An 11426-nucleotide genomic window follows, 5' to 3' on the forward strand; every position below is an offset into this window, starting at 1 on the left:
ATATGTCAATATAATACATGTAGAATGTCAATATAAGCAATGAGTTAACATTCTTAAAGCATTGTGTTAATATTTTCGAAACACTATATTGACATTTTCATCCAAAACTCTAATTTGGAGTTTTATTTTAATCTTTTTTATTTTATTAATAAAAACGAATATTACACGTGGCAAATTGTAGACCACACGTTTTCTAAAATTCTATGGCCTTAAATTAGTTGTAGTTAGCAATTAAACGATGAGTTAGCAATTGATCACTCTCCCTCACTTGCATATGTTCCGACGTCAAAATTTGATATAAAATTCAAATTTTTTTAATTTTTTCGTATAGCACAAATGTCAATATAGTATATAAAATATGTCAATATAATACATTTAACATGTCAATATAAGCAATGTGTTAACATTCTCAAAGCATTATGTTGACATTCTCAAAGCATTGTGTTAATAGTTTCGAAACACTATATTGACATTTTCATCCAAAACCCTAATTTGCCAGTTTCTTTTATACTTTTCGATTTAATTAATAAAAAAAAAATTACACGTGTCAAATTGTAGATTACAAATTTCCTAAAATCCTATAATCTTAAATTAATTATAATTAACAATTAAATGATAAGTTTGCAATTGATCACTCCACCCTAATAATAATAATAATAACAGGGCCTATGAAACTCTCAATTCACTGCAACAAACTATACTTCAAATCCTTCAACACAACGATCATCTCACCACTCATCGTCTTAAAACACGAATTATATCCATCCACGACAACGCCGTTGTCTTGCAATTGAATCTCAACCATTTTCCAGATAAAGAAACAGGGAGGTTGCAAATACATCAGAAGAGATTATTCAATATCTTTTTTCCTCAGAATATCTATCAAACTGTAAATCAATAGATACAGGTCTCAGACTTTCAGATCAGTTGGGGGAATTGGCTGAGGAGCTCGACTCAACTGTCGGAGATGTGGTTGACTACTGCAAGAGCAACAACGAAGTGAGTGATTCTCCTCCTGTTAGTGAAATTGAAGATCAAACGGTTGCACAGGAGCTGTTTGTCATAAGTTCAAATCAGTTTAGAAATATAGCGGATAAAATAAAGTCAATTGTTGGATCCGACAGTAACGATTCAGTTGAATTTGATGAAGATCCGAATGATTCACCATTATTGTTGTTATCTCTACGCATAAGCAAAGATATAGTGGTTGGTTTCGATGAAGATATTTTACAGATGAAGGACAGGCTGACTAGCATTTCAGCCAGAGAAATGGGAGGCATTGGTAAGTCTACCCTTGCTAGAGATTTTTATGGCAGCAAACTTTGTATGTAGTGAAAGGATGGTGGATATGATCCCAAACATTAAAAAGTTGGAAATATGCAACTCTGAAGAAGTTTGGTGCAGGCTATCATCTCTACAATCTTATACATTTGCTTCGACTTAAGAAATTGAAATTGAAGATGCAGAGTTCATCTATGCCGCATTTTGACAATCTTGCTCTTCCTCTATCGCTGAAAAAGTTAGAATTAAGTGGCGGGTGGATTTCAAGGAGAGGTATGGTGATTGTTGGTTCCTTGCGTATTCTTCAAGTGTTGAAACTAAAGAACTATGCTTTCCAAGAGGAGAACTGTGAAACCATGAGCATGGGATTTCATCGTTTGTTAGTTCTGCTTATTGATGAGTCAAATCTGAAGTGTTGGAGAGCTAACAGTAGCCACTTTCCGAGGCTCCAATGCCTAATGCTTCATCGTTGTCCATTCTTGGATGAGATTCCACATGGCGTTGGAAATATTCCAACACTCAAGTTGATTGAGATCGATGATCATAACCAATCTCTTTTGACCTTGGCAGAATTTATACGAGAAGAGCAATCGAATTTTGGGATTGATGACCTAAAAGTCGTTGTAAAGCGTTCATGATCCTATTCCGGACTTGATTGTGCTTCATATCAGGTAAGGAATTTATAAAGGTTGCAAGGTATGACATCATTTCGCAGTTCGTAGAATGTCTGTTGATTCCTCTCATGTTTTTCAGATGCAGAACTTTGTTGAGGTAGCTAATCAGATATTCTACGGACGAAAGAGGCAGAGAATGAATGGTTGGTGATGTTTGTTTAAGCTAGTTTCAAATGATAAATATTGTGTTATCATGCATTTCTCAAAGTTAAATGTTTGTTTGTATTGGCATTGTTGTTTACATTGTACTACTCTACACAGGGAAGAAATCGACTTCTAAGAATAGGACTTGGTTGAACATCAATCATAAAACTGCAAAAACAATCCTTTAGATCACAGCTACTGCTGGAAACCAGTACTGAGAAGACGCCGAATTCAGGAAACTCTCCGATCCCCCTCTTCCTTTCGAAAAGGTATCTAATTTCATTATTCAAGTCAATTTTGATAAGATGCTATCAATGGTGTATATTGTTCAGTATCTGTTGTTATTTTACATGCATTATGGTTAATGTTGTCATCACTCACCCTTTATAGAATCCATATATGAACATCCATAATCTTCTTTATTATTCGTGATTTAATTGTATTTTATATCGGAATGACATTAGAACAAGAACAATGAATGAGGTGTCCAAAACATAAAAAGAAGAAAAAGAAACTCAATCTTCTTCATATTCACATGCCATCAAACTTTGCACCACAGTCGCCATGGTCGGCCGCTTATTTCTATCCTCCTCCACGCAGGCAAGCCCCACCTGAATCAACGCTGTCGCCTGCCGCCGCCCAAACCGCCCATCCAATCTCCCATCCACCACCCCCTCCACCTCCCCTCTCCATCTCCTCACAAAGCTGGCAAGTGCCCCACCCCCGTCACCATCCCCGTCCCTCCAATTACACAACCTCACCCCCCTCACCATCTCCAGCACCACCACCCCGTACCCAAACACGTCCACTTTGGAGGTGATGGGAAGGCTCAGCGCCCACTCTGGCGCCATGTACCCCTTTGTCCCTCGTATCCTCGTGAATTCCGACCCATCCCCCTCCCTCTGCAGCAGCTTCGCCAGCCCAAAATCCGCAATCTTGGGCTGGAAATCACTATCCAGAAGTATATTCTCTGGCTTCACGTCGCAGTGGATCACCCACTCTAAACACTCGTGATGTAAGTACGCCAACCCTTTGGCCGTTCCTAATGCAACAACATATCTCTGTTTCCATGAAAGGAAGCTCGAGCCGAAAACATGCCTGTCCAACGACAAGTTGTCCAAGTACTCGTAGACGAGGAGGCGATGCCTCCTCTCCGAGCAGAATCCCCATATTCTCACCAAATTCATGTGATTGATCTTTCCTATCGTGCTTATCTCTGCGAAGTACTCTTCCTGAGCTTGAAAAACGTCTCCTAGTTTCTTCACCGCCACCACCCGGTCGTCGGAGAGGACGCCTTTGTAGACGGTTCCCGATCCCCCTCGCCCCAACTCCTCTGTGAAATTCTTGGTTGCCTTCTTCAGCTCCGAGTAGGTGTACTGCCGGAACTGGCTCGAGATCATGTTGCACCCTGCCTGTACCGAGGCTGGGATCCCATGGATTCGGATGAGAAACCACCATCCTAGGAGTACGAACATCACCTCTATAGCCCCCAGTGCTGCTGCAAATGAATACATATACACCCATTTAACCGTCCTGCCACTGAAATCATACATTGAAGAGGAACCTAAGAGTTCTTCTCTCTCATCCGAGCCACACCTCAGGCTCGAGGCATGGAATATATTAGGCTTAGATGGCGCCAAAGTGTTGGGCAGTTTGATGTATATACTACCCGGAAAATCGGGCGTCGCGTAGCCGTTGAGCATTGCGCTTTTGAGAAAACATTGCCCATATCCTTCCAAACGGTAGCCGAAGGCTATGCACCGGAAATCCTCCAAACACATGCTCGTGCACGTCTCCAACGTGACGGGGCTGGGGATGCTGAAATCGAATCCATAGAAATCCGCGTAACGAATTTGCAGGAAGGTAACTCGTGTGGACTGCAGCAGGGTTAGATTGAATGCCGGTTTGCATCCGGTGTTCCAGTTGGTGTCGTCTTCCATAATGTAGCCCGGTGGGCACGTGCACTTGGGCAGGAGGGGCGCGTACACGCAGATCGTGTTCTTCCCGCACACGCCCATCATGTCGCAGGGCTGGGACAGCGCCCGCCACGTGACGGACCATAAGCCCGTGGAGGCGTTCAAACTGTAGATCCGAAGGTTGCCATCGTGGTCCATGGTAAGCCTCCGCTTAACGCCCGGGCCTACGTCGGAAGCGTTGAACTGTAACATATCGCTAGAGAGGAAGCGGCCGTGATCATCTAGCACTGCAATCCTGCTGCTGTTATAGTTGGTTCTACCGTTTTTGTAGATGTCGAAATCCGGATTAGGCCAGTAGGAGGTGGAGGTGTCCGGGGTGTCGGAGATCAGTCTCAAAACGTTGTCGCTTCCGAAGTAGAGATTGAAAAAGCCAGTGGCGAAGCTTGCTTTACTTAAGATGGATGTGAGCCTAGTATTCTTGGTGAATGGCTGAGAAGGCAGGAGAGTGTCCATGGGAGAGTCGAAGCTCTGCCATAGAATGTCTCCTTTTTGATTCCGTAACACAAGATTGCCTGTGTTGAGGAGATGAGCGGCGGCGACGTCGAAGGAAGTGGTGTTGGTTTGCCATGCGACGGCGCCGTCGACGTCGGTTAACACCAGGGTGCCGTCGCGAAGGAGGGTGGCTTTGGAGCCCTTGCGGTTGACGGGGCGGTTGCGGTTGGCAGTCCAGACGACGGTCTTGTCGGCGGAGTTGGTGAACCATATGGCAAGCCAGTGGGCGTTGGTGCCGAGGTTGTAGAAGCCGAGGGTGAAGGTGGCGTCGGGGGAGGTCAGGAACTCTGATTCTTTGCCGACGGTTATGGAATCACCGCGGTTCAGAACGAGTCGGGAGTTTGTGGCTGCTGTTGTGAATGTGGATAGATAGAGTAAGATTGGGATGATTATGATGAAGCCTCTCATCTTTTGAGTTGTGGCCAATGGAATTCCGTTATTAGATTTTATAACTCATTAGTCTACTTCCATTTATGGAATTTCCAATCTCAAATGAATTGATTGAAACTTGAAAGAGACATGGCGGATCAAGACAATGGCCATATTGGCATATTGCACTACTCGCTGTTAGGCTATTAGGAGTCCCGATTTGCCATTTTAGCTCGTCAATGATTACGAGTCTCACGTAATATGTAATTATGTCTTATATTTCACTAACTCATTCCTTTCATATTAAGATATAAAAACGAGTTTCACATTTCACTCCCTTTTTAAAAAATTTCTTTATATTTTTGAAATTTGTGCCGAACTTGACCGGAACTTCTAATGCCCGATGGACGAAGGAAGTAGAACACAAATGTTGGAAAAATCAACTTGACCCAATAAATTCACGCATTTCAAATTTTATAAATTTAGACAGCCATACAATTAGGCAGTACATCCCGCCCCCAACTCGGGCCAAATATTTTAGTCACAATTGTATTTTTCTGATTGCTAAATTATCATTTTATTTTTCGGTAACATCAATGGTCCAGAGAAGAATTTTCGCAATAGTTTCATTTACAAATACATTTCTCAATCCACCATTTTATTATTTTGAATCAATTTTTATTTGTAAAGATTCCAATTCAATTTATGAATAAACAAAATATACTAAAATTACATTAAACAACGAAGATGGCATAATTGAAACATAAAATTACATAATTTAAAAATCACATAATATCACTAGGGCATTAATACTCCATTCGTCCCATAATAGATGTCACACTTTCTTTTTTAGTTTGTACCACAAAAGATGTCACATTTCCATTTTTGAAAAAAGTTCTTTCTCACATTAATATAAAAATTATATTTTCCCTCTCTATCTAACAGACAAAACAAAACTTCTCAAAATCTCGTGTCGTCCCACAAGTGTGACATCTTTTGTAGGGCGGAGGGAGTACAGTTTTGTGATATTATTTGGCCACATAATTATGAAGCTATTGAAGTTTAAATATGACATCGATTGCAGATTGACTCAACTGGATTATAATATCTAACTCTGTCAAGAAATTTCACTCAACATAGTGAAAAAAAAGAAAGAAAGAGCAAAGAATAAAGTGTGGAATGAGTGTATCTATACATGAAAAATTAAGTTGTCGGATTAAGATAAATAATGTGTAGTATTATTGATTGGAAATGAATGGTGCACTATTTATCTTGTGATTTTCTTCACAAAACACTATCTTATCAAGAGAGTCTATGTAGGAGTATTTCTTTACTACTTACACGGTTATACCTTACACTCAACTTTTTATGTTGCCGCAACTAACAATGCACTTCAGTTTTCTTTATATAATAGTAATAAATTTTAAATTTAGACAGTCACACAATTAGGCAGTACATCCCTCCCCCGACACATGCCTAATTAGGAATTAACAAAACCAATAACCCAGTCACAAAATTTCTGCTACAATTTTAAGGACAAATTACCAATTAAATTACCATGGTAGAAGGTCAAATATGTCAACTGATTTTAAACATGTGGAAGTATTATGAATATGTTAACTCACTACTTTAAGAGTGGTAACATTTATGTAGTGGGTGACGTATTTAAAATCGGTTGGCACATTATCGCATATTTCGCTAGAAAGGATATAGATGTGATAATTGAAAACTTTTCATATTTAGTAATTTTATTTTCAAATTTTAAGAAGTGTATGATTCATTCAAGTGATTGCATATTTCTAGGATAATTATTGTTATGCGTTATATTTTAGTTATAACTAAGTTAGGATTGTTTTGTTATAATCTAGTCTGATCAATACAGTTTGACTGACTAATATACATGATAATGATTTAATTTTGTGAAATTAAATATTATCGAATTGAGCTATTTCAAGTAGAATATCATGGCATATTCATTTTCTCTAATATAAGTGAATGAGAATTTGTGAATTAAAGTGTGGGACTAAGTATAATGGTGGTACGCTAGGCTCCATGCTTTGCACGACAGGTGTAGGTGTACAATGGACTTTGATCTTGACATGTGCAATGGACTTCGATATTGACAATTGGACAATGAGATGTTTTTGGGTAATGGACATTGGTCTTAATTTAGAAAGAACTTAATTATACAAATCTCAAGGTAAAAATATATGTTCTCTCTTTGCTTAATACATAAATCCAAATATAACATTTACAGAAGGACGAAATGAGTATTTTGGTGGGGGTCAAACTCATGACCTCTTGGTCAAGAGACCAAGTCCATTACCACTCCACCACAAGCATTTCTTGTTAATAACATGAACATTAGTTATTATTATATTAAAATAATTTTTTTTTTATTTACTCAAACTAATCATTTAAGTTTAAATTTATATTATAGTGAGTAGGTATTAAAATGATAATATATTTATCATCTAAAATTTACTCTTTTTTACTAAAATTAACTATTATTTGTATAATATAGATATTTATGTAAATATAAGTAGTTATACCTAAGGTTTATAATAAATTATTTACTATATAGTATATATTCGTCAAAACTAATTAATCATTAATATTTATTTATATATTTTATCATATAATTTTTTTGAATTATTATGAATTATCTTTTTTTATATTTAAAATATTAAAAATTTTATCCATACTAACTTGTAATTTGTACATTTAATTATATTTATTGATAAAAAATTTATAAATTATATCATTCATTGAAATTAAATATATTTTATATATTATATATAATTTGTAACAGTAAAATGGTTCTTGTAATTTGTACATTTAATTATATTTATTGATAAAAAATTTATAAATTATATCATTCATTGAAATTAAATATATTTTATATATTATATATAATTTGTAACAGTAAAATGGTTCGACCAGTGATTGAACCGATTGGACCGGTTGAACCGTAAACCAGTAGCCTCGCCGGTTCACTGGCCGGTCCGGTTTTTAAAACATTGGTATTAACTAAGTTAGAATTGTTGTAATCTAGTTTGGTTAATACAACTTGTTTCGATGGTACACATACGTGACAAATGATTTATTTTTGTGAAATTAAATGCTGAATCAATGTATTCCAGTTTCCAAGTAGAATATTGTGGTATATTCATTTTCTTTGATATAAGTGAATGAGAAATTGTGAATTCAAATTTGTGACCAAATATAATGGTGTTATGTCAAGCTTCGTGCCATGTACAACGGGTGTACTGTGGACTTTAATCTTAATTCTTGACACGTTCAATGAACTTTAATTTAATCTTGATAATTAGATATTTGAATGTTCGTCGGAAATGGATTGCCATGTTGGTCTTAATTTCAAACCAATCCCAAGAGTTTTTCCCAGGCACGACCATGAGACATTCCTTGACTTGATGTATAGATTCATCATGTTTGTCAAACTCTATTAAATACTACACGTCTGAAATGAAAACACGAGTTACTCACTTATGTAGAGAATGATAGACTAATTATGTTTATTTATTCGTTGATTCTTATCAAAACACCTCTTATTTTTACAATGTGTAATTAAGATATAAAAAAAATACTAGTGCTAATAATAAATCAAATTAAATCATCTCATCAACTATTCGATTTACACAAAAAAGACAGTGACAAACAGCGATGAGGCAATCACCATATTAACCAAACAAAACCCTAGAGAAGATTAGACAACTCTCAAATCTGACACTTTCTTACCTTCTAGCCTAACAGACTAGAACCCAGGGTTACACTCACGGCCTGGTTAGGAGATTTCTCGAATCAAGATGGATGGTTACCTCATAAGTATATCACCCTCACAATCACACATAGCAAACGGAGAGAAGATGAATGAAGAAGATGATCGTAAAACACAAAAAATCGCAGTTTAACCTCAATAACTGAAGAGATTATTCTATATCTTTTCTCCCCACAAAATCTGTCAGATTGTGGATCCATAGAACCAACCAAGTGTCAGGCAGACTTTCAGATCAGTTGGGGAAATTGGCTAACTGTTGGATATGTGCATGGTTGACTTTCTTTTGCTGTTAGTTCATCATCAAGATCTGCACTCAAGAGTGAAATTCAAGATCTAACGGTTGCAATGGAGCTGATTGCCATAAGTTTAATCCAGTTGAAGAGATTAGCAGAGAAAATGAAGCCAACGGCTGGAGAATTAGCAGACGAAGATGTTGTGGCTGGTTTTGATGATGATCTGGATGATTATGCTGAAAAGATCTTGAGGTTAACTCTGATGATGATCAATTGGTAATTGGTTATAAGCATGATGTAGTAGAGATAATTGACCGGCTTCATCCTCCCTATCATCACGGTGGGAGGCAATGGTGACTCCACACTTGCTAAATATATTTATGTGCATTTCATTGTTCGTGCTTGGATGACAATATCGCAAGATGATGTTAATATAGTAGCAAGTATTCTCTCAAAATTACTAGCTTCGGTCAGAGTAGAAGTCGGTCGACTTGGAACGGATTGGTTGAAAGGAGTTGACGCAGATCAGGTATGTGATGAAATTTACACAACATCATTCGGTGGAGGAATCTCATAGTAATGGAAGGCGTGTTGAGTGCGGTCGCTTGGGATCACATACGATGGTGTTTTCCGGAGAATGAGAATGGAAGCCGGACCATACTAACCACAAGGCTAATGGGTGTGGCTACTTATGCTGCTCGTCAGGGGCCTGTTCTTATGATGCGTTTCTTGTATGACGGACAAAGTTGGCGTACTATAAACAAAGATCTCATTGTTGGTTTTCATGAAGCTATGCAACAGTTGATGGACCGGCTCATTCGTGATGACAAACTACTAAACCAAATCCTCCCCATTGTCAGAATGGGAGAAATTTCTCAACATTTTTTCAGAACAAATGCAAAAGAGAAGTGACTCAACTCTCTTAGGGGGAGAAGTAATATTTTTTTGGTTACATTGTTAAAGTTGCTAGATATAGATCAGAAATTAATCAAATTTTTTTATTTTCCCCTCAATTTACCCTAATAATAATAAGAGTACAAATAACAATAATAATGTAAAAAAATATAATAATTTATTACTTTAATGCAAAATTGATAAAATTAGAGAATATATGTGTATTTTCTCGCATTCCATTTTAGCTTCATTATTTCGTCCCTTTTGAAATTTATTGTTTTAGCTCTAAGAATGCAGAAAAGTCAATGTGACTACTAAAGTGAGATGAAGGAGTACTATAATTTAATTGTATTCTTGCAGTAATGATACTACTCCTATTAAATATTGTGGACCACCTATGTGCTCGCTATTATTGGGCTTCCGTTTTGGGCTTTCGGCAGTGAATTGTGGACCGCTTTATGTGATGTATAATGTGAATTTAAACTCGATAAACCGTGCAAAACAGTAAATGCATGACATCATTTTGCCCAAGTTTCGTTTCAAGTTTCAACATACTCTAACACAATCAAAATGCGATCAAGCCGTGGAAATGCAGCGCTCCTAACTCTATTACAAAATCAACACCAAATCTTCGAGTTTTGTGGTGACAAGTTAAGCAGAGGATGAGCTTCCATCATTTTTTTCCGAATTGCACACCAACCGTTTGGAGAAATGAAAATCGGAGTAAAAAACTATTCAATTCTAATCCACTACTTTATTGCGTTTGGAGAAATGGAATGTAGAGCCTATCAAACAGGACCTCACTACCAATTGGCTGTACGTCATCAATTTTGCTCATGGAATTTGGAAATTTTGGATGGATGCCATAAATAGATTGATTACGTACTTTTTGGTAGGTTTTCATGTACCTTAACTCAGCGTTTGATCATACAAGGGATAGTTCTTCCTTTTTTTGGGGGGTGATGCTTAAGAGCAGGTTTGATTGTTTGCGGTCTCTTTCTTAGCTTATTTCATTCATATTTATAAGAAATTGAGTCCAATATATGTGTGAATGCAGATAAAAGTTGAAATTTGTGTTGCCTGCTGTTGGATACAATAGTACCAGTCAGCCTATCTTTCTTTTAACTAGCTGTTTGGTGTCTTATCACATTAAAATATCCTACTTGCAGGCTTTGTTAGAGAGAGTCTACAATCTTGTATCAGGTGGAACTGAGAAGCATCTCATCTTGGTGAATTTAAGAGACAAGGTATACCTGCATTTGTGTTGGCACTACATCATCACTTGCTTTAGACCAATATAAATGTTATGTAAGGACACTTTCTAATTTCTTGAGTTATTCATTCTTGATAAGAATCACAATAGATTTCCTCAATGATCTATTCAATTGTTTCTTAACTGTGTTCGTTCATGATGCAGACTGCCTTATACAATTCTACTATGACCACGAGCGGCTTCTCATCGGATATCAGTTAAGTCCCTTAGTTTTGTACCGTGGGCATGTGTTATCCTTGGAACAATAATTTACATTTTCTGCTTTGCTTCATTTGTATGACTACCGCAGCG

At 37.2% G+C, this 11426-nt stretch overlaps 1 protein-coding gene across 1 annotated transcript; it reads right to left on the bottom strand.

Annotated features, from left to right (window-relative positions):
* Positions 1–2505: 2505 nt before the first annotated feature.
* LOC125220867 (putative receptor protein kinase ZmPK1) lies at positions 2506–4975 on the bottom strand. The gene has a single exon (XM_048123000.1). The coding sequence runs from the start codon at positions 4973–4975 to the stop codon at positions 2615–2617; it is 2361 nt and encodes a 786-aa protein (XP_047978957.1). The 3' UTR covers positions 2506–2614.
* Between the last annotated feature and the right edge of the window lie 6451 nt (positions 4976–11426).

Source organism: Salvia hispanica, chromosome 4 (genome assembly GCF_023119035.1).
Source record: "Salvia hispanica cultivar TCC Black 2014 chromosome 4, UniMelb_Shisp_WGS_1.0, whole genome shotgun sequence".
NCBI classification, from domain to species: domain Eukaryota; kingdom Viridiplantae; phylum Streptophyta; class Magnoliopsida; order Lamiales; family Lamiaceae; genus Salvia; species Salvia hispanica.

What these genes read in the sequence shown, in the direction of transcription:
- LOC125220867 (XM_048123000.1), bottom strand. Translation starts at nt 4,975, where the DNA reads ATGAGAGGCTTCATCATAATCATCCCAATCTTACTCTATCTATCCACA.